Source organism: Oncorhynchus mykiss, chromosome 9, assembly GCF_057628025.1.
Source record: "Oncorhynchus mykiss isolate SJ-2025 chromosome 9, ASM5762802v1, whole genome shotgun sequence".
Lineage (NCBI taxonomy): Eukaryota > Metazoa > Chordata > Actinopteri > Salmoniformes > Salmonidae > Oncorhynchus > Oncorhynchus mykiss.
The window spans coordinates 84,389,327-84,414,214 of record NC_143030.1 but is presented as its reverse complement, the minus strand read 5'-3'; the positions used below and the strand labels follow the sequence as shown (position 1 = coordinate 84,414,214).

The window sequence follows — 24,888 nt, the reverse complement described above, 5'->3', positions numbered from 1 at the left end:
CATCCAACTCGGAATTTCAAATCATAAAGTCGGGTATCTTTCTATAGTGCCGACCTGAAGATCACTGACGTCGTGATTCGACCTTTTCAGAGTTCCCAGTTGTCTTGAAAGAACCATCAGCTTGCGATCAGACACAATGGGTTCGTTCGAGCGGATGACTTTTGCCTTTGAAAGTGTCACGCATTATGGGGATAAAAATGGTCCAATTTGTGCTTACATGAAGACTGCATGAACTTTACAACTACCATGTCAACTGTCATTTCCTGCAGTTGCTCCTCAACAGCTACATACTTGTAGCCATCAACTGCATTGTGGAAGGCTCTATTGTCAACCAATCATTAGGGTGTTTTTGATTGGCCCTCTCAAAAGTGACCGAAGACGTGACTGAAACAGGAACCAACTTTGTGGAGTTATGTATACAGTTGATATGTACAAATGAATGAGACATTTGAGGCTCTCGCACCGATTGATTGTACAATGTGAGGGGAGGAGATGGCTCGTAATAATGTCTAGAATGTAGTAAATGGGATGGTATCAAACACAAGGAAATCATGTGTTTGTGCTCGACACCATTCCATTGATTCCGTTCCAGCCATTACTATGAGCCGTCCTCCAGCCGTCCGCCTGTAGTACACACATATATATGGTACAGTCTGTGAGTGTGTGATATGGGGGTTTATTTCCACATTACAAATAAATATATATTTTTGCCATGTTGCACTGAGCCCAGCTGTTGAAAAAGTGTCCGACTTTCAGCTGTCGCCTCCTCTAACTTCACTCCTCCACTGTCGTCTGCAGCCGGTTTCTCCTTATCACTCAAACAAGCCCCTTATCTAGTCTAAACCCCAAAAGATGGGCCTTCACCTGGTCACGCAATACAGTCTCTCATTAACTATGTTTTTATGTACTAATAAGCAGTTATACTACCGGTCACAAGGTTTAGAACACCTACTCATTTAAGGGTTTTTCTTTATTTGTACTATTTTCTACATTGTAGAATAATAGTGAAGACATCACAACTATGAAATAACACATGGAATCATGTAGTAACCAAAAAAGTGTTAAACAAATCAAATTATATTTTATATTGGAGATTCTTCAAATAGCCGCCCTTTGCCTTGATGACAGCTTTGCACATTCTTGGCATTCTCTCAACCAGCTTCATGAAGTAGTCACCTGGAATGCATTTCAATTAACAGCTGTGCCTTTGTGGAAATTCTTTCCTTCTTAATGTGTTTGAGCCAATCAGTTGTGTTGTGATAAGGTAGGGGGTATACAGAAGATAGCCCTATTTGGTAAAAGACCAAGTCCATATTATGGCAAGAACAACTCAAATAAGCAAAGAGAAACGACAGTCCATCATTACTTTAAGACATGAAGATCAGTCAATCTGGAAAATGCCAAGAACTTGGAAAGTTTCTTCAAGTACAGTCGTAAAAACCATCAAGCACTATGATAAAACTGTCTCTCATGAGGACCGCCACAGGAAGGGAAGACCCAGAGTTACCTCTGCTGCAGAGGATAAGTTCATCAGAGTTACCAGCCTCAGAAATTGCAGCCCAAAAAATGCTTCACAGAGTTCAAGTACCAGACACATCTCAACATCAACTGTTCAGAGGAGACTGCGTGAATCAGGCCTTCATTGTCATATTGCTACAAAGAAACCACTACTAAAGGACACCAATAAGAAGAAGAGACTTGCTTGGGCCAAGAAACATGAGCAATGGAACCGGTGGAGATCTGTCCTTTGGTCTATAGTCCAAATTGGAGATTTTTGGTTCCAACCACCATGTCTTTGTGAGATGCGGTGTGGGTGAACGGATGATCTCCACATGTGTATTTCCCACCGTGAAGCATGGAGGAGGAGGTGTTATGGTGATGGTTTGGGGGTGCTTTGCTGGTGACACTGTCTTTGATTTATTTAGAATTCAAGGCACACTTAACCAGCATGGCTACCACAGCATTCTCTTCAACCTCGGGAGGCTGAAAAAATGTGACTTGTCACCGTAAAATCTCTAACTTTTACAGGTGCACAATTGAGAGCATCCTGTCGGGCTGTATCACCGCCTGGTACGGCAACTGCACCGCCATCAACCGCAGGGCTCTCCAGAGGGTATTGAGGTCTGCACAGCGCATCACTGGGGGCAAACTACCTGCTCTCCAGGACAGCTACACCACCCGATGTCACAGGAAGGACAAAAAGATAATCAAGGACAACAACCACCCGAGCCACTGCCTGTTCACCCCGCTATCATCCAGAAGGCGAGGTCAGTACAGGTGCATCAAAGCTGGGACCGAGAGACTGAAATACAGCTTCTATCTCAAGGCCATCAGATTGTTAAACAGCCATCACTAACACAGAGAGGTGGCTGCCTACCTACAGACTTGATATCATTGGCCACTTTAATAAATGGAACACTAGTCACTTTAAGAATGTTCACATATCTCACATTACTCATCTCATATGTATATACTGTATCCTTCACTATCCTTTATTATCTATTGCATCTTAGCTGCTGTGTCACTTCTCGTCCATATATTTTATACTTATATATTCTCATCCCATTCCTTTACTGTATTAGGTTTTGTTGTGGAATTGTTAGATATTACCTGTTTGATATTGCTGCACATTCTAGCCAATGAGAAGGCAGATACGAGTGTGATAACTGGCACAAGTTCGATATAAAGTGTTTTTGTTGTTGCCGGGATGTCATGTGTCCTACTCATATCACTACACACACTGGTGTATAAAGGGTGTGATCATTGACCAAGTTGAAGAAGCTAAACTCCTAGGAGTAACATTGGAAGGTCAGTTATCTTGGTCAAATTATATTGACAAAGTTGTTTTGAAGATGGGGAGCCGTACACTGCATCACCAAAAATATGTTGACACCTGCTCGTACATCTCATTCCAAAATCATGGGCGTTAATATGGAGTTGCTGAAATAGCAGAATCCACTAATTCGAAGGCCCATAATTTTGGTGATGTAGTGTATATCTGTTTATAAAAAGATGTTCTGCATTTTTAACACAGATCAACTGTATTAGTTGTTCAGGCTCTGGTCCCTTTCCATCTTGATTACTGTCCAGTAATAATATCAGGTGCAGCAAAGAAAGACCTAGCATAGTAGCAGCTGGCTCAGAACAGAGCAGCACGCCTTGCCCTTAACTGTAATACAGAACCAATATCAACAGCATGCATGATAGTACTTCATGTTTCAGGACAACTTCTCTTCTAGTATTTTTAAGAAAAAAAATTCAGAAAATGCCTAACCACTTGTATAATCTATTTGCATAGATTTCAAACAGATATACAGTGCATTCAGAACGTTTTCAAACTCCTTGACTTTTTCCACATTGTGTTACATTACAGCCTTTTTCTAAAATGGATTCAATTGTTTTTTTTCCCTCATCAATCTACACACAATACCCCGTAATGACAAAGCAAAAACAGGATAGAATTATTTTGTGTGCAAATATATTAAAAATAAAAAACAGAAATATAACATTTACATAAGTATTCAGACCCTTTACTCAGTACTTTGTTGAAGCACCTTTGGCAGCGATTACAGCCTCGAGTCCATTGGGTATGACACTACAAGCTACACCTGTATTTGGGGAGTTTCTCCCATTCTTCTCTGCAGATCCTCTCAAGCTTTGTCAGGTTGGATGGGGAGCGTCGCTGCACAGCTATTTTCAGGTCTCTCCAGAGATGTTTGATCGGGTTCAAGTCCGGGTTCTGGCTGGGCCATTCAAGAACATTCAGAAACTTGTCCCGAATCCACTTCTGCATTGTCTTGGCTGTGTGCTTAGGGTTGTTGTCCTGTTGGAAGGGGAACTTTCTCCCCCAGTCTGAGGTCATGAGCACTCTGGAGCAGGTTTTCATCAAGGATCTCTCTGTACTTTGCTCCGTTCATCTTTCCCTCGATCCTGACTAGTCTCCCAGCCACTACCATGTTTCACCATAGGGATGGTGCCATGTTTCCTTCAGATGTGAAGTGGGCATTCAAGCCTAAAGAGTTCAGTCTTGGTTCCTCTGTGCCTAGACACAATCCTGTCTCAGAGCTCTACAGACAATTCCTTCAACCTCATATTCAGTAGTTAATGGACCCCAGGAAGAGTAGCTGCTGCATATTCAGTAGTTAATGGATCCCAGGAAGAGTAGCTGCTGCATATTCAGTAGTTAATGGACCCCAGGAAGAGTAGCTGCTACATATTCAGTAGTTAATGGACCACAGGAAGAGTAGCTGCTGCATATTCAGTAGTTAATGGACCCCAGGAAGAGTAGCTGCTGCATATTCAGTAGTTAATGGATCCCAGGAAGAGTAGCTGCTGCATATTCAGTAGTTAATGAACTCCAGGAAGAGTAGCTGCTGCATATTCAGTAGTTAATGAACCCCAGGAAGAGTAGCTGCTGCATATTCAGTGGTTAATGGACCCCAGGAAGAGTAGCTGCTGCATATTCAGCGGTTAATGGACCCCAGGAAGAGTAGCTGCTGCACGTGTATTAGCTATTGGTGATCCTAATATACTAAACTCATAGCAACCTAATCATATGAAACTTCTATTTGTTCAAATAAGCCAAACGTAGCAAATAAGCTCAAATATACATGTACACTACCGTTCAAAAGTTTGCGGTCACTCAGAAATGTCCTTGTTTTTGAAAGAAAAGCAAATATCAGCGTTCATCACCATAGTGACACCATAGTGACTCCCAGCTCATCATTAAGCTCGGGGCCTTGGGTCTGAACCCCACCCTGTGGAACTGGTTCCTGGACTTCCTTCCTACAGGGAGGAGGTGAGGGCCCTCGGAGTGTGGTGTCAGGAAAATAACCTCACACTCTATGTCAACAAAACAAAGGAGATGATCGTGGACTTCAGGAAACAGCAGAGGGAGCACCCCCCTATCCACATTGAAGGGACTGTAGTGGAGAAGGCGGAAAGTTTTAAGTTCCTCGGCATACACATCACGGACAAACTGAAATGATCCACCCACACAGACAGTGTGGTGAAGAAGGCGCAGCAGGGCCTCTTCAACCTCAGGAGGCTAAAGAAATTAATCTTGTCACCAAAAGCACTCACAAACTTTTACAGATGCACAATCGAGAGCATCCTGTTGGGCTGTTTCACCGCCTGGTACGGAAACGGCAACTACCAGAGGGTAGTTAGGTCTGCACAACGCATCACCGGGGGCAAACTACCTGCCCTCCAGTACACCTACACCACCCGATGTCACAGGAAGGCCAAAAAGATCATCAAGGACAACAACCACCCGAGCCACTGCCTGTTCATCCTGCTATCATCCAGAAGGCAAGGTCAGTACAGGTGCATCAAAGCAGGGACTGAGAGACTGAAAAACAGCTTCTTTCTCAAGGCCATCAGACTGTTAAACAGTCATCACTAACATTGAGCTTGAAGGTTTAGAGGCCAGAGGCCATGATTATTTTCATCAATGTGTCAAGAGATACGGTATTAAAAAGCTTGAGTGTCTCCCAGATGACCTGGCTTCCACAATCACCCGACCTCAACCCAATTGAGATAGTTTGGGATGAGTTGGACTGCAGAGTGAAGGAAAAGCAGCCAACAAGTGCTCAGCATATGTGGGAACTCCTTCAAGACTGTTGGAAAAGCATTCCAGGTGAAGCTGGTTGAGAGAATGCCAAGAGTGTGCAAAGCTGTCATCAAGGCAAAGGGTGGAGAATCTCAAATATAAAATATATTTTGATTTGTTTAACACTTTTTTGGTAAACTACATGATTCCATATGCGCTATTTCATATTTTTGATGTCTTCACCTTAATGATACAACGTAGAAAATAGTAAAAATAAAGAAAACCCCTTGAATGGGTAGGTGTGTCCAAACTTAACTGTTACTGTATTTCATCACTCACAATCTTGCCAAAGCATATTCTGTAAGAGGGGTTAATATGAATGTAAAATAATTTTACATGATTTATATGAATCAGGTCATGAACATATGGACATTAAAATTAATAAGGGAGAGGTTAAACGTAGGCCAAGTCTGGCATAAACGTATTCCCACACTTTACAATAACTCTGTTGCAGTGGTCTTAGGTATTTTCTGATAGGCTATTCCCTCCATCCAGCTGCTGCCCAGTTGAAGAGCTTGTGATCTCCATGCAGCACCACAGCACCATGCTCCTTCAGAAAAGCCCCCCTCAGCCTCAGAAGATGCCCTTCTGAAGGCATGCAGCCATACAGTCCTTATTACCCTTATGTAGGAATGTGCCTTCGAGCCAAATAAAGTGCAGATCATGCATAATGCTTGCAACTCATCATTCCAACATATTTTATCATTTCATTCATCCTTCATTCAGTTCAGTCATCCGTTCAGTCATTTGTCTGAGTTGCAATAGGAACTAAACCAAAGAGAACAGAATATCCATTTGTTCATTGAAATCCATTTGTGTATTCCAACTTATCTACATTTTCCAAAGTTCTTTAGCCTATCCCTTTAATAATTCAATATTTAATTTAGGCCTATCCCTTTAATAATTCAATATTTAATTTAGGTCTATCCCTTTAATAATTCAATATTTAATTTAGGCCTATACCTTTAATAATTCAATATTTAATTTAGGCCTATCCCTTTAATAATTCAATATTTAATTTAGGCCTATCCCTTTAATAATTCAATATTTAATTTAGGCCTATCCCTTTAATAATTCAATATTTAATTTAGGCCTATACCTTTAATAATTCAATATTTAATTTAGGCATATCCATTTAAAAAAATTGGCTTTCAACTTGTTGCAATTTAGGCTATCATTTCGCGTACTGGTGTCTTGCGGAATAATTTTTTTATTATATTTGTGTTTTATAACTGTTTTTATTATAGGCTTCCCCTTAAAAAGAGACTGTAGTTCACAGGCCTCTAAATACATTTGAAACAACAAGAAGCACATGCAGTGGCTGATAGGGAAAACAGATCTGGCAATAAGAATAGGCTGTAGATAGTCTTGACCATTTGGGACCCCTTGGCAATTTAGCTCAGGACAGGTCATAGCCAAGACTTAATCAATATTTTGTTTTGTCTCATTTATTGATATGGATATATCCTCTGTGTGATGGGGTTGAGCCATGCAAATGGCTTTAACAAGCCTCCATACAGAGTGGAATTCACAAATACAACAGTCAAAGGGCCTAATATAAGGCCTACAGTCCATGCTCCCAGATTCATTAGGTTACATGATCACAACATTAGCCCTTATACAATTTATGCAATTAAATGTCCATTAAATAACACACAACAGCATGGCATATTTAGATAGTGGAATAGGCCTAGATTAAATCATATTTACTTCCTAGTTTGTAGCTCAGACGGTTATTCTAGACAAGGCTCTTCTGTGTCTTTATAGCGTCATTCTCACACAAGTCATTAGCTGAAGGTCCAAGCCTTTACTGCGCCATCTAGTGGTGTAACGTCGTTATTGAATGCAGGTCTAAAACAAGCTAGACTTTTTTAGAAATGAAACCGGAAGCTGCAAAGCAAGAGTTGCTTTATTGACTAGACAACTTCGACTAGCAATGTTTGGTTCATGTCCTTTTCAGATGCCACATTCCTGACAGTTTGTACATATAAAAAAGATCTGTAACCGATTGAAGGGAGTGGTAAAGTAAGAATTGAACGTGTAAATGTTCATTCATAGTCGTAACTGAGGATTTTGTAGGTTTACAGATCTAATTTAACTATTACATTTCATGATTAACGCATGGCTTTTCTTACGATCCTCCTAACAATTTATGTATGGCTTTTCATACTATCCCAAATATACCTACATTCAACCTTTTGGCAGCTATGTGGCTCCATACAGCTGTCCTGATCATTATTTTTTGACAGTGATTTTACTCTCATAAAAACTGGATGCTGGAGAAAAAATTAGTCCGTAAAATTAATTATGTGGGAAATTGCGGTGGAAACATCTTTATTCGCAAATATTGAATAGTTACGATCATATCGGAGAACATTTGGAGTCACGTGATGATATGTTGTGCGGTCATCCCACTACGACTATATAATCCATGCAGTTTGTTTGGCTACAGATGAAATAAATGATGATTGACTTCATAGTGTGGTGAAAGTGCACGGTGATGAGCCTGATGCTGCTTTCCAATAAATACGGAGGGACTTATTCTGGTGACATGATGATCGATGCTTGACAGCCGTTTGACAAATAAAAATATTCTCGCTCTTATCCATAATAATATCATCATGTAGATAGACCTGCAGATAGACTAGCTTCACTGTATCTGTTAACTGTTGGCTAGAGCGCAGGTTGCCAAGACCAGAGTAGACGCATTATTAAACACAGCCGTTTTTGTGACAAAACTATCGGTAGAGTTGAAAATGCAAAGCAAACATATTGAATTTTAGAGTTTTATTTGGTCCAAATTTAAGCGAAAAATGACATTTTGTGTGCAGTGTGTCATCACGCACTGATTTGTATCTGCAACAAGTCTATTTGGTGGAAACATGCGGGGCAACATAGCCTCGTGGTTAGTGTTGGACTAGTAACTGGACAAATTACAAGTCTGGTGTAGAAGGATTGTTCTACTCAGTTATATCACCATCCCCAGCTGGGTGTTCTGTGTGCAAAGAGTTTAGAATATTAGTTTAATTTCCTGTGAATTGAATATCAAATCCCTGAGCTGACACGGTAAAAATCTATTGTTCTGCCCCTGAACAAGGCAGTTAACCCACTGTTCCTATACCATCATTGAAAATATGAATTGTTCTTAACTGACTTGCCTAGTTAAATAAATAAAAATACCACTGATGAGGAAATGCACATCGTTTCTTTATGCCGATTCTAGAATATTCACATTAAAATCTGTCGCCAATTGGAATGGAAACCCATCTACTGTCACGTTTCTTATAAATAGCATGAATTGTCAAATCGAGTTGGTGTCCGTGCATATTTACCTCCCCGACTTCACTCGTTGACTTCCGTCTACACTCGGCTACCACTCAAACGCGTCCAATGAGACACCGGGTTGGGTCCGGTGATCTGCGGGCGACGGGCACTTCGTCATTCCCTGTAGTACCACAGTAGAACATCTTTCTACTCCGGAGGAAGATGGCGGCTGAGCAGAGGAGGATGTCTGGTCGGGGCTGTGTGGCGACATTTCTAGCCGTGTTGTGCACCTTCTCCTCCGGGAAATGTGACGAACAGGTGCCGCTGATGCTGTGGACGAGTGAAGGGTAAGGGCGGTGTGTGTGGTTGGTTTTGGTCTCTGAAATGGGGTTGCGTTTCTAGCCGTGCAAGGTGGTTGACCTCTTGTCATTCATACTCATAGTGGGGATATTCATATTGTCCTAACGTATTTGCTTGCTCGATACCTAACTAGCTACGTTATACCGTGACAATAATAATAAAAACATTATAAAAAAAAAATAATATATATATCGTGACAATTTCATATGTGAAGCCACTAGCCCGTAAGGAATGTACTATTATGTTGGCCATATGAAATGTAGGTAGTTTAGGTCATGTCCTCATCGAGCTAGCAGGACGTTTACCTAGTTAGCCACCTGATCTGTTTACATGGGCTAACTGTAAATAATATTTTGAGTGTGTTCATCAATCCAATCTGGAGTGACAAGAGTTCCCTCTGAGAGTCAGTAAATTCCCAGCGTTTCGCTCTCGGGTTATTCAGAGGAGCACACTGGACGCCCTGGTGGAGGAGTTGGATTAATCCTCGGGTAATTCAGAGGAGCACAGTGGAAACCCTGGCAGAGGAGTTGGATTAATCCTTGGGTTATTCAGAGGAGCACACTGGACACCCTGGCAGAGGAGTTGGATTAATCCTCGGGTTATTCAGAGGAGCACACTGGACACCCTGGCGGAGGAGCACACTGGACCCCCTGGCAGAGGAGTAGGATTAATCCTCGGGTTATTCAGAGGAGCACACTGGACACCCTGGCAGAGGAGTTGGATTAATCCTCGGGTTATTCAGAGGAGCACACTGGACACCCTGGCGGAGGAGCACACTGGACCCCCTGGCAGAGGAGTAGGATTAATCCTCGGGTTATTCAGAGGAGCACACTGGACACCCTGGCGGAGGAGCACACTGGACCCCCTGGCAGAGGAGTAGGATTAATCCTCGGGTTATTCAGAGGAGCACAGTGGACACCCTGGCAGAGGAGTTGGATTAATCCTCGGGTTATTCAGAGGAGCACTCTGGACGCCCTGGCAGAGGAGTTGGATTAATCCTTGGGTTATTCAGAGGAGCACACTGGATGCCCTGGCAAGGAGTAGGATTAATCCTCGGGTTATTCAGAGGAGCACACTGGATGCCCTGGCAGAGGAGTTGGATTAATCCTCGGGTTATTCAGAGGAGCACACTGGATGCCCTGGCAGAGGAGCACACTGGACGCCCTGGCAGAGGAGTTGGATTAATCCTCGGGTTATTCAGAGCGCACACTGGACGCCCTGGCGGAGGAGAACACTGGACGCCCTGGTGGAGGAGTAGGATTAATCCTCGGGTTATTCAGATTAGCACACTGGACGCCCTGGCGGAGGAGAACACTGGACGCCCTGGCGGAGGAGCACACTGGACGCCCTGGTGGAGGAGTTGGATTAATCCTCGGGTTATTTAGAGGAGCACACTGGACGCCCTGGCGGAGGAGCACACTGAACTCCCTGGCGGAGGAGCACACTGGACGCCCTGGCGGAGGAGCACACTGGCGGAGGAGTTGGATTAATCCTCTGGTTATTCAGAGGAGCACAATGGACGCCCTGGCGGAGGAGCACAGTGGGCGCCCTGGCGGAGGAGTAGGATTAATCCTCGGGTTAGGTTCCTTGAAGATTTGTGAGATTGAGTGCATCTATCTTAGACTGTAGGACGGCCGGGGTGTTAAGCATGTCCCTGTTTAGGTCACCTAACAGTACGAACTCTGAAGATCGATGGGAGGTGATCAATTCACATATGGTGTCCAGGGCACAACTGGGGGCCGAGGGGGGTCTATAACAAGCGGCAACGGTGAGAGACTTGTTTCTGAAAAGTTGGATTTTTAAAAGTGGAAGCTCGAACTGTTTGGGTACAGACCTGGGTAGTTTGACAGAACTCTGCAGGCTTTCTCTGCAGTAGATTTATTATATATATATATATAGATTTTTTTTTTGTAACCTTTAGGCAAGTCAGTTAAGAACAAATTCTTATTTTCAATGACGGCCTAGGAACAGTGGGTTAACTGCCTGTTCAGGGGCAGAGCGACAGATTTGTACCTTGTCAGCTCGGGGATTTGAACTTGCAACCTTCCGGTTACTAGTCCAACGCTCTAACCACTAGGCTACGCTGCCGCCCCAAGATTGCAACTCCGCCCCCTTTGGCAGTTATATCTTGTCGAAAAATGTTATAGTTTGGGATGGAAATTTCAGGAATTTTGGTGGTTTTCCTAAGCCAGGATTCAGACATGGCAAGGACATCTGGGTTGGTGGAGTGCGCTAAAGCAGTGAATAAAACAAACTTAGGGAGGAGGCTTCTGACATTAACATGCATGAAACCAAGGCTTTTACTGTTACGGAAGTAAACAATGAGAGTCCCTGGGGAATGGTAGTGATGCATGGGGGCTGCAGGGCCTGGGTTAACCTCTACATCACCAGAGGAGGAGTTGGATGAGGGTACGGCTAAAGGCTATAAGAACTGGTCGTCTAGTGCGTTCGGAACAGAAAGTAAAAGGAGCAGATTTCTGGGCGTGGTAGAATAGATTCAGGGCATAATGTACATACAAGGGTATGGTAGGATGTGAGTACAGTGGAGGTAAGCCTAGGCATTGAGATGAGAGATTTTTTTGTCTCTAGAGGCATCATTTAAGCCAAGCGCGATCACTGCATGTGTGGGGGGTGGAACATAAGGGCCTCTTAGCCTCCAGCTAAGCCATATTGAGCAGGGCTGGAGGCTCTACTGTGAAATAAGACAAAAATGACTAACCAAAACAGCAATAGACAAGACATATTGACATTAGGGAGAGGCATGCGTAGCCGAGTGATCATAGGGCCCAGTGAGTAGCTAGGCGTGCTGGCAGATAGGCCTCGGGGACGTCGCAACAAGAGTCTGTTGAAACCCCCTCGGACGGTCGGCAGACCAGTCGTGATGGATCGGCGGAGTTCCATGTCGGCAACAAAGGGTCCAGACCAATTGGCAAAAAAGGTAATTGAAGCCCAGGGATTGCTTGATGGAATCTCTTCAGCTAGCTGGGAGATGGGCCTAGGTCAAGGCTAGCTCCAGGCTAACTACTAGCTAGTAGCTAGTTAGCTGGCTAGCTTCAGAAGGGGGTTCTGGTTCAAAAGTGTAAAAATAGCAGACCATATTGGGTGAGGTGGGTTGCAGGAGAGTGTTCAGTCCGTAGATGGAAAATTACATTTAAAAAATAATATGTAGAAAGAAAAACAATAAAAACAGACGTCCCCACTGCTACGCCATCTTGATTCATGGTGGTGGTGGCTGCATCAAATTTTGGCTCTGCTTGTCATCGGCAAGGACGAGGGAGCAGGTGGTTGGCACCGGTTCAGGAAACAGAACAGGAAACCGCAAACAAACATTTTTCAAGGAACAGAAACGGAACCTGGAACGAAAGTGATCCATACTGTTCCGGAACGTTATGTTAAACACATGGGAACCGGTTAATAACACTCTTATGTTCCAGGCATTTCTTGTCTGGTCCCACAACACAGCATCTATGCAAAACCCTAACTGTCATTCAAACTTGTTCCAGTGTCTACCTGAAAGCTGGAAATCTTTACGTGTGTGTGGGGGGGGGGGGGTTACATTCCCCTCCTCCTCTGAAGCCCAGGCTACTGTGCTGACCTTAGCATAGGCTACTGTGCTGACCTTAGCATAGGCTACTGTGCCGACCTTACCAGCTTCATTCAGAAGATGGGGAGATTTTTTATTAGCTAGAGAAGAATGGATTAACTTTTTCAGAGCTAGTTAAGGATACTATAAGCCTAGTTATCATGTTGCACGTTGGATTTATTAACTGCAAAAAGGTAAGATGCGTTTTTCAATCTGGTGCTGCTCTGCACACACATGCTTGTTAGCAGGTTAACTCAAAGGACTTTCGATGTTCCTCCATAGAAGCCGCTCCTAGGTATAATTTCTGTGGACCTAATTAATATAATGCCGGTCATAACAAGATGCCCAGCGCTTCAAGCCTCCACCTCAACCCTCTCGCTCTCTCCACTAACCAGCAAAATTTCAGTTGCATTTTGCACCCTAGGCTTCACTTGTTTGTCCATAACGCATGTAAACAACTAGCAGGCTCTATCCGCACTGATTGGTGAAGTCATTTAATGAGCTAAATGTACAAAATAAATGATTTCACAGGTTAAAAAAGGAACATAAAGGAACAATATAAACCTGTAATTTTGGGGGGGGGATTTGAACTGGTTCTGAACTTTATTTTGCTTCTAGGAACAGTGGAACAAAATGGATAGAAATAGTGGTTCTGTTCCCGAATGAAATGATTGGGATTATAATTTCGTTACAACCCCTGCTAGGGAGTTAAGCACATTAGCTGAATACAACAGGTGTAGTAGACCTTACTGTGAAATGCTTACTTACAAACCCTTAACGAGGAAAATCTGGTATGCTTTCCTACAGACACTGGGAGATGAATTCACTTTTCAGCAGGACAATAACCCAAAACACAAGGCCCAATATACAGTGAAGTTGCTGACCTAGAAGACAGTGAATGTTGCCTAGTTAGTTTAGACTTTAATCAGCTTGAAGGTATATGGCTATAAAATGGCTGTCTAGCAATGATCAACAACCGTTTTGAAGAATTTAAAAAAGAATGGTGTGGAAAGCTCTTAGACATACCCAGAAAGACACTGCCCTAATAGCTGCAAAATGTGATTCTAACATGTATTGAGGGGTGTGAATACTTATGTAAATTAGATAGTTCTGTATTTCACTTTCAATCAATTTGCTAAAAATGTTAAAACCATGTTTTCACATTGTCATTATGGGGTATTGTGTGTAGATGGGTGAAAATGTGTATTTATTTAATCAATTTTGAATTCCCGCTGTAACAACAAAATGTGGAATACGTGAAGGGGGTATTGTTTTTTTCTGAGGGCACAGTATTTTGACAAGCTTGCAGAGCTGTAGCTAACTGAGCAGAGAAGGGACTGGTCATTCATGGTCTCCTCTCTGCCCAGATACTGGTTCAGGCTATAACATAGAGACGCTTCCTTACGGAAATTCTACATATGTTCTTGTTGGATAAATTCATTTGAGGGGAGATTAAGAGGAGTTTGGACCAGCATCCCATTGACAGGCCGAGTAGCCAAGACACAAACTACCCTTGATTGTGTAACCCAAACCAATAGGGCTGTTTTTACTGTGACCAATTGTGTATCTGGGGGTGTTGGGGAAGGCAGAAGCCAAGTTTCCATTCTAACCAATTGACAAAGTTCTATTCTATTTGGAAATTCAGCATCGGTTTGCTGGTCAAGACATGTCCTCTTAGTCTTTTCAGTTGAGTCCCTGTTGCACTCTGTTTGGTAACGTTTGGTCCCTCCTGAACGATGTCAGGTCTGGTCTGCCGTCTCAGGCTGTTCCTGCTGCTGGTCACATAGTGGGTGTCACTCAGCTGAGCTCATACCTGGAGACCGCCCTGGGGTCCGCCCCGCGCAACGTACTGCTCTTCCTGCAGGACAAGGTAATACACACGACACAGTCCTACCTTAGTAACCTGTATACGACACACCACACAATCCTACCTTAGTAACCCGTATACGACACACCACACAATCCTACCGTAGTAACCCGTACACGACACACCACACAATCCTACCTTAGTAACCCGTATACGACACACCACACAATCCTACCTTAGTAACCCGTATACCCGTATACGACACACCACACAGTCCTACCTTAGTAACCCGTATACGACACACCACACAGTCCTACCTTAGTAACCCGTATACGACACACCACACAAACCTACCTTAGTAACCCGTATACGACACACCACACAGTCCTACCTTAGTAACCCGTATACGACACACCACACAGTCCTACCTTAGTAACCCGTATACGACACACCACACAAACCTACCTTAGTAACCCGTATACGACACACCACACAATCCTACCTTAGTAACCTGTATATTAGTTATCTTACTGTTTGTCTCCTCCCTCTAGATGAGTATTGAGGACTTCACCATGTACGGAGGGGCATTTGGCAACAAGCAGGACAGTGCCTTCCCTAACCTAGAGGGGGCGCTCCTCTCCAGCCCTTCCCAGTTGGTCCTGCCTACCGTGGCCTGGCAAGCATCCAATGCTGTGATTGGTCAACTCCAGGACCAATTAGACACCTCTCCTCTCTACATGGACCCAGAGATGCTCAGCCAGCTACGACTCAATGCTTCTACCCCCGCCCTGCTGGTCTTCAGACTACCCTACAGCACCGGGTACAGTTCTGATTCTGTTTATCTCACTGGTCACTTTTATATGGTTTACAGTGGTTCCCCAACTATTGTTTTCAGCAGCGGTGGCTAAGTAGTTTATTTTTTTAAAGGCCTTTCAGCCACAAAGACAGTATTTTGATGTTTTAAAGTAATTGCCAAGTGTTTTCAGATATGAATGAAATATAACCTGTAATTATGTACAATATGAGTGGGCAATTAAGCTAAAGTGAAATAGGAGGTGGTGTAGACTAACAGTGAAATGCTTACTGACTAGAGGTCGACCGTTTAATCGGATTGGCCGATTAATTAGGACCGATTTCAAGTTTTCATAATAATCAGAAATCTGTATTTTTGGACACCGATTTTGCTGAATTAAAAAAATATATTTATTTTTTCTATACATTTTTTACACCTTTTATTTCATCTTTATTTAACGAGGCAAGTCAGTTAAGAACACATTCTAATTTTAAATGACGGCCTAGGAACGGTGGGTTAACTGCCTTGTTCAGGGGCAGAACGACAGACTTTCACCTTGTCAGCTCAAGGGATACAATATTTGCAACCTTACAGTTAACTAGTCCAACGCTATAACAACCTGCCTCTCGTTGCACTACACAAGGAGACTGCCAGTTACGCGAATGCAGTAAGCCAAGGTAAGTTGCTAGCTAGCATTAAACTTCTCTTATAAAAAACAATCAATCAATCATAATCACTAGTTCACTACACATGGTTGATGATATTACTAGTTTTTTTTCTAGCGTGTCCTGCATTGCATATAATCGATGCGGTGCGTATCGTTGCTCGACAGAGCAGTCTGACTGAGCTGTGGTAGGCAGCAGCAGGCTCGTAAGCATTCATTCTAACAGCACCTCCGTGCGTTTTACCAGCAGCTCTTCGTTGTGCGTTAAGTATTGCGCTGTGTATGACTTCAAGCCTATCAACTCCCGAGATGAGGCTGGTGTAACCGAAGTGAAATGGCTAGCTAGTTAGCACGCGCTAATAGCGTTTCAAACTTCACTCGCTCTGAGCCTTCTAGTAGTTGTTCCCCTTGCTCTGCATGGGTAACGCTGCTTCGATGTTGGCTGTTGTGTTCCTGGTTCGAGCCCAGGGAGGAGTGAGGAGAGGGACGAAGGCTATACTGTTACACTGGCAATACTAAAGTGCCTATAAGAACATCCAATAGTCAAAGGTTAATGAAATACAAATGGAAAAGAGAGAAATAGTCCTATAATAACTACAACCTAAAACGTCTTACCTGGGAATATTGAAGACTCATGTTAAAAGGAACCACCAGCTGTCATATGTTCTCATGTTCTGAGCAAGGAACTTAAACGTTAGCTTTTGTTACATGGCACATGTTACTTTCTTCTCCAACACTTTGTTTTTGCATTATTTAAACCAAATTGAACATGTTTCATTTATTTGAGGCTAAATTGATTTTATTGATGTATTATTTTAAGTTAAAATAAGTGTTCATTCAGTATTGTAATTGTGTTCAGCATTCAGTAAATCAAAAGCTGAAAAATTGGGCGTGCAAAATTATTCAGCCCCTTTACTTTCAGTGCAGCAAACTCTCTCCAGAAGTTCAGTGAGGATCTCTGAATGATCCAATGTTGACCTAAATGACTAATGATGATAAATACAATCCACCTGTGTGTAATCAAGTCTCCGTATCAATGCACCTGCACTGTGATAGTCTCAGAGGTCCGTTAAAAGCGCAGAGAGCATCATGAAGAACAAGGAACACACCAGGCAGGTCCGAGATACTGTTGTGAAGAAGTTTAAAGCCGCATTTGGATACAAAAAGATTTCCCAAGCTTTAAACATCCCAAGGAGCACTGTGCAAGCGATAATATTGAAATGGAAGGAGTATCAGACCACTGCAAATCTACCAAGACCTGGCCGTCCCTCTAAACTTTCAGCTCATACAAGGAGAAGACCCATGATCACTCTGGATGAACTGCAAAGATCTACAGCTGATGTGGGAGACTCTGTCCATAGGACAACAATCAGTCGTATATTGCACAAATCTGGCCTTTATGGAAGAGTGGCAAGAAGAAAGCCATTTCTTAAAGATATCCATAAAAAGTGTCGTTTAAAGTTTGCCACAAGCCACCTGGGAGACACACCAAACATGTGGAAGAAGGTGCTCTGGTCAGATGAAACCAAAATTGAACTTTTTGGCAACAATGCAAAACGTTATGTTTGGCGTAAAAGCAACACAGCTCATCACCCTGAACACACCATCCCCACTGTCAAACATGGTGGTGGCAGCATCATGGTTTGGGCCTGCTTTTCTTCAGCAGGGACAGGGAAGATGGTTAAAATTGATGGGAAGATGGATGGAGCCAAATACAGGACCATTCTGGAAGAAAACCTGATGGAGTCTGCAAAAGACCTGAGACTGGGACGGAGATTTGTCTTCCAACAAGACAATGATCCAAAACATAAAGCAAAATCTACAATGGAATGGTTCAAAAATAAACATATCCAGGTGTTAGAATGGCCAAGTCAAAGTCCAGACCTGAATCCAATCGAGAATCTGTGGAAAGAACTGAAAACTGCTGTTCACAAATGCTCTCCATCCAACCTCACTGAGCTCGAGCTGTTTTGCAAGGAGGAATGGGAAACAATTTCAGTCTCTCGATGTGCAAAACTGATAGAGACATACCCCAAGCGACTTACAGCTGTAATCGCAGCAAAAGGTGGCGCTACAAAGTATTAACTAAAGGGGCTGAATAATTTTGCACGCCCAATTTTTCAGTTTTTGATTTGTTAAAAAAGTTTGAAATATCCAATTATTGTCGTTCCACTTCATGATTGTGTCCCACTTGTTGTTGATTCTTCAGAAAAAAATACAGTTTTATATCTTTATGTTTGAAGCCTGAAATGTGGCAAAAGGTCGCAAAGTTCAAGGGGGCCGAATACTTTCGCAAGGCACTGTACCTTTGACTATTGGATGTTCTTATAGGCACTTTAGTATTGCCAGCCAAATCTCAAGAGTTGATAGGCTTGAAGTCATAAACAGCTCAATGCTTGAAGCATTTGCGAAGAGCTGCTGGCAAATGCACGAAAGTGCTGTTTGAATGAATTCTTGCGAGCCTGCTGCTGCCTACCACCGCTCAGTCAGACTGCTCTATCAAATATCCTGACTCTGCTTGCACTGAACGCTAGAGAAGTGACACAATTTCCCTGGTTAATACTGCCTGCTAACATACATTTCTTTTAACCATATATGCAGTTTTAAAAATATATATTCTTCTGTGTATTGATTTTAATGAAGGCATTGATGTTTATGGTTAGGTACATTTGTGCAACAATTGTGCTTTTTCGCAAATGTGCTTTTGTTAAATCATCACCCGTTTGGCGAAGTTGAAGTGGGCTGTGATTCGATGATAAATTAACAGGCACCACTTTGATTATATGCAACGCAGGACAAGCTAGTTAACTACACATGGTTGACGATATTACTAGGTTAACTAGTGACTATGTGAAGATGGATTGTTTTTTATAAGATAAGTTTAAAGCTAGCTAGCAACCTACCTTGGCTCCTTGCAGGGCCTTTTGATGCTGCATTATAACAGGTGAAGACTTGAACTCGGCCCCAATTAAACGGCCATTCTGATTAATCGGTCGACCTCTAGTCTGCACCAGTAATGGTGGTGGCTGGTTATAGTTGAAAAAAGTAGGTAGAGAAAACATTTTGACTGATTGGATAGGAAAGCATAGCTTGAACATGTCAAGTTGGTTTGGTGTATTTAGCTTGAACAGTTCAAAAGTTATTATAGTTGGTTAATTGGCTAGTAGTAGTGGGAACTGTGTATGAGTGGTATTGATAGTTACTACAATAGTAGGGATATTAGTAAAGACTGTGGTCAATTATAGCATAAACCTTTATTGAAGCAATTTAAGTTGAGTCAGTCGGTACACCCTGGACCAGAGATAGTTATTGCAGACCAGAGATGGTTATTACAGCCAGAGCTAGCTACGCCCTGGACCAGAGGTGGTTAGTGCAGACCAGAGCTAGCTATGCCCTGGACCAGCGATAGTTATTGCAGACCAGAACTAGCTACGCCCTGGACCAGAGAGAGTTATTGCAGCCAGAGCTAGCTACGCCCTGGACCAGAGATGGTTATTGCAGACCAGAGCTAGCTACGCCCTGGACCAGAGATAGTTATTGCAGACCAGAGATGGTTATTGCAGCCAGAGCTAGCTACGCCCTGGACCAGAGATGGTTATTGCAGACCAGAGCTAGCTACGCCCTGGACCAGAGATAGTTATTGCAGACCAGAGCTAGCTACGCCCTGGACCAGAGATAGTTATTGCAGACCAGAGATGGTTATTGCAGCCAGAGCTAGCTACGCCCTGGACCAGAGATGGTTATTGCAGACCAGAGCTAGCTACGCCCTGGACCAGAGATAGTTATTGCAGACCAGAGCTAGCTACGCCCTGGACCAGAGATAGTTATTGCAGACCAGAGATGGTTATTGCAGCCAGAGCTAGCTACGCCCTGGACCAGAGATAGTTATTGCAGACCAGAGATGGTTATTGCAGCCAGAGCTAGCTACACCCTGGACCAGAGATGGTTAGTGCAGACCAGAGCTAGCTACGCCCTGGACCAGAGAGAGTTATTGCAGCCAGAGCTAGCTACGCCCTGGACCAGAGATGGTTAGTGCAGACCAGAGCTAGCTACGCCCTGTACCAGAGAGAGTTATTGCAGCCAGAGCTAGCTACGCCCTGGACCAGAGATGGTTAGTGCAGACCAGAGCTAGCTACGCCCTGTACCAGAGAGAGTTATTGCAGCCAGAGCTAGCTACGCCCTGGACCAGAGATGGTTAGTGCAGACCAGAGCTAGCTACGCCCTGGACCAGAGATGGTTAGTGCAGACCAGAGCTAGCTACGCCCTGGACCAGAGATGGTTAGTGCAGACCAGAGCTAGCTATGCGCTGGACCAGAGATGGTTAGTGCAGACCAGAGCTAGCTGTGCCCTGGACCAGAGATGGTTAGGCAGACCAGAGCTTGCTGTGCCCTGGACCAGAGATGGTTAGTGCAGACCAGAGCTAGCTACGCCCTGGACCAGAGATGGTTAGTGCAGACCAGAGCTAGCTATGCCCTGGACCAGAGATGGTTAGTGCAGACCAGAGCTAGCTACGCCCTGGACCAGAGATGGTTAGTGCAGCCAGAGCTAGCTACGCCCTGGACCAGAGATGGTTAGTGCAGACCAGAGCTAGCTACGCCCTGGACCAGAGATGGTTAGTGCAGACCAGAGCTTGCTGTGCCCTGGACCAGAGATGGTTAGTGCAGACCAGAGCTAGCTACGCCCTGGACCAGAGATGGTTAGTGCAGACCAGAGCTAGCTACGCCCTGGACCAGAGATGGTTAGTGCAGACCAGAGCTTGCTACGCCCTGGACCAGAGATGGTTAGTGCAGACCAAAGCTTGCTGTGCCCTGGACCAGAGATGGTTAGTGCAGACCAGAGCTTGCTGTGCCCTGGACCAGTAGTTGTGGGCTCAGTGTTTTTTGTGGTTGCGGTCAGTGGGTTACTCATTGGGAGCCCAATGCCATGACATTTGGGGGATTTTAGATTCTCCCTGGCGGATTTAGTTGTAATGGCGGCCATGATAAATGAAAGAAGGGGAAATGTTTTTTTCTTTTTTCTCTTCTGAATATGGGTGTGTGTGGTCTGTCTGGTTGTGGGGGTGGTTTATCTTTACATGGGTGTGGTCTATCTGATTGTGGGTGTGGTTTCTAACAGGGCCGATCTGATGTCCGTGAAGGAGGTTCTCAGCGGGAATGGTGAGTGTTCTATATTGGTCTATAGTTCTACTGTACGGTGGCTCTGCTGGGACAAACATCACCCCTCATTCACTGTGTTCCTTCTAACAGCATGATCCAGATTGCTGAAGACTAACTTTGTGTGTGTGTGTAGATGAGGTGATTGGACAGGTGATGAACATTATGAAGAGCCAGTCTGTCCCCTACACTGCCGTCTACACTGCAGTGAGACCCTCACGGGTAAGTGTGTTTATGTGTTAGGGCCGGGACTATACCAGTATCGACATACTCCTTAGTATCGTGGCAAGCTGATTTAACTTCTTTATAAAAACAGCCCTAATTTTGTAAACAAACATTGTTGTCCTCATGTCACATTTGATTTCTACTGAAGAAGAACATAAACACAACATGTGAAGTGTTGGTCTCCACGTTTCATGCGCTGAAATATAAAAGATCCTAGAAATGTTCCAGATGCACAAAAAGCTTTTCTCTCGAATGTTGTTCACAGATTAGTTTACATCCCTGTTAGTGAGCATTTCTCCTTTGCCAAGATAGTCCATACACCTGACACATGTGGCATATCAAGAAGCTGATTAAACAGCATGATCATTACACAGGTGCACCTTGTGCTGCGGACTAGGGCTGTTACGGTGATCGTATTACCGCCACACTGGCGGCCCGAGTTATGATGGCAGTCAAATTCCACGTGAACATTTAGTCATGGGAATTAGCCTTCTCGAAGCTCTGATGCTGCTGATGGTCATTAGTAGCCTACCAAACTTGCTAACTGCCTGGTACTCAGCACTCTATTGTCCCTCTAATCACTCTGACATCAATGCAAATGTAATTTCAAATCTAATCAAACACTTCATGAGAGCCCATGAGCTCATGTTGGGCAATATTTATATAGGCTATGCTATTGTGTGATGGCCTCTATTAAACAGAGGAGGATGCCATCAGCTTTCTATAGGCCAGACCTACTATATTTATTTCTAAACTTTTCTAATATTAAGCACATTGCTTCTCTTTACAACAGGATGCCATGAAAATGAACCAAGGGAATAGTATCCTCCATTTGCTATTTAAGTGCATAGATGTTTTTCCGCTCTCCCTGTTCTGATACAGGTGCATGATAATGGTCCGTTCTAAATCTAAACAAATCACACTTGTATTATTTAGTACATGTAAAGACCAGATTAAATCATGAAGAGTCTGAAAAAGCATAACAGTAATCAAAAAATTTACCCTGGAAATAGCATTGTTGAGAGATCTGAAGAATCAGTCACTGATATGCTAATACTCTTAGTAAAATTATTTATCTTCAACTCACAATCTGTAGATATGATTTAATTAGATTCAAATTGTATGTTAAACATCACAGTTGAAATATAGAAATCCAAAGAGGGTGGAAGTGGTGTTGATGGGGATAGAATGTGCGGCTGCTCGGCCATAGGAACCCATTTTATGAAGCTCCCGACTAAATTATTTTGCTGCTGTTGCTTCCAGAGGAAGTTTGGACGGTGGTCTCGTTCTGTGAGCTAATGTGGCTTCGCTGTTGTGGAAACTTTTAGGAGCAACATTACAATAACAGCACTTATAGTTGATTTGACTTATGGACTTGTTGGAAAGGTGGCATCCAATGACGGTGCCACGTTGAAAGTCCCTGGAGTCCCTGAGCTCTTCAGTAAGGGCCATTCTACTGTCAATTTTTGTCTATGGAGATTGCATGGCTGTGTGTTCGATGTTATACACCTATCAGCAATGGGTGTGGCTGAAATAGCTGAATCCACTAAGTTGAAGGGGTGTTCACAAGTATGTACAGTGCATTCGGTAAGTATTCAGACCCCATTGTGTTACATTACAGCCCTTTGTGACGTAACAAAGTGGAAAAGTCTGCATACTTACCGACGGCACTGTGTATGTCTGCATACTTACCGACGGCACTGTGTATGTCTGCATACTTACCGACGGCACTGTGTATGTCTGCATACTTACCGACGGCACTGTGTATGCCTGCATACTTACCGACGGCACTGTGTATGCCTGCATACTTACCGACGGCACTGTGTATGTCTGCATACTTACCGACGGCACTGTGTATGTCTGCATACTTACCGACGGCACTGTGTATGTCTGCATACTTACCGACGGCACTGTGTATGTCTGCATACTTACCGACGGCACTGTGTATGTCTGCATACTTACCGACGGCACTGTGTATGTCTGCATACTTACCGACGGCACTGTGGATGTCTGCATACTTACCGACGGCACTGTGTATGTCTGCATACTTACCGACGGCACTGTGTATGTCTGCATACTTACCGACAGCACTGTGTATGTCTGCATACTTACCGACAGCACTGTGTATGTCTGCATACTTACCGACGGCACTGTGTATGTCTGCATACTTACCGACAGCACTGTGTATGTCTGCATACTTACCGACGGCACTGTGTATGTCTGCATACTTACCGACGGCACTGTGTATGTCTGCATACTTACCGACGGCACTGTGTATGTCTGTATACTTACCGACGGCACTGTGTATGTCTGCATACTTACCGACAGCACTGTGTATGTCTGCATACTTACCGACGGCACTGTGGATGTTCCTTTTCAGAAGGCTCTGATGAAGGCAGACCAGGCACAAACATACACCTGTTTGTATTGTCAGTGAACCAGATTCATGCACAAACACACACCTGTTTGTATTGTCAGTGAACCAGATTCATGCACAAACATACACCTGTTTGTATTGTCAGTGAACCAGATTCATGCACAAACATACACCTGTTTGTATTGTCAGTGAACCAGATTCATGCACAAACATACACCTGTTTGTATTGTTTTCCTGGATAGTCACCATTTGACGTATCCTGCTAACCATCTCTCTTTCCTTCTCTCTAGCAGGTGCCATCTATTTCAATGGATATGGAGGCTGGTGTAAGAGGAGGGCGCTCTCTATTGCAGTACGGAGACAGAAAGAGGGAGAGAGAGAGACAGAGGGAGAAGGAAAGGGCAGAGAAGAAGGTCAACGACAGGACATCAGACAGGACAGGAGTCTACCCACCAGTGGAGTATAAGGTTCTCTCACTCTCTCTCACACACACACACACTGCAGGTAAAGAGCCTCTTTTTAGTTGGATAATAAATACACTATGAAATAAGACTCACCAGGATATTGTAAACAAGTCTTGTAAACGAGAGTGATACAAGACATTGCACTCGCCCCAAAAAATACATGGTACTCTTCACATTGCTGTGACGGGGTAACGGAGCAGTAGGTGGTGCTGCTGTAACGGGGTAACGGAGCAGTAGGTGGTACTGCTGTAACGGAGTAGTAGGTGGTACTGCTGTAACGGAGTAGTAGGTGGTACTGCTGTAACGGAGTAGTAGGTGGTGCTGCTGTGACGGAGTAGTAGGTGGTACTGCTGTAACGGAGTAGTAGGTGGTACTGCTGTAACGGAGTAGTAGGTGGTACTGCTGTAACGGGGTAACGGAGCAGTAGGTGGTACTGCTGTAACGGGGTAACGGAGCAGTAGGTGGTACTGCTGTAACGGGGTAACGGAGCAGTAGGTAGTACTGCTGTAACGGGGTAACGGAGCAGTAGGTGGTACTGCTGTAACGGGATAACAGAGCAGTAGGTGGTACTGCTGTAACGGGGTAAC

General features: G+C 43.8%; 1 protein-coding gene across 2 annotated transcripts in view; it reads left to right on the top strand.

The window, feature by feature from the left end:
- Positions 1-7,049: 7,049 nt before the first annotated feature.
- Positions 7,050-24,888, top strand: part of LOC110532877 (V-type proton ATPase subunit S1-like) — a 170,955-nt gene continuing 153,116 nt past the window's right edge. The window contains exons 1-6 of one of the 2 annotated variants that reach the window (XM_036989136.2): positions 7,050-9,222; positions 14,562-14,688; positions 15,177-15,445; positions 21,198-21,238; positions 21,372-21,457; positions 24,131-24,304. In XM_036989136.2, coding sequence (XP_036845031.2) covers positions 9,098-9,222; positions 14,562-14,688; positions 15,177-15,445; positions 21,198-21,238; positions 21,372-21,457; positions 24,131-24,304 — 822 coding nt within the window. In that variant the 5' untranslated portion in view covers positions 7,050-9,097. Of the gene's footprint in view, positions 9,223-14,561; positions 14,689-15,176; positions 15,446-21,197; positions 21,239-21,371; positions 21,458-24,127; positions 24,305-24,888 lie in introns of both variants that reach the window. The other variant, XM_036989134.2, reaches the window with a different exon arrangement.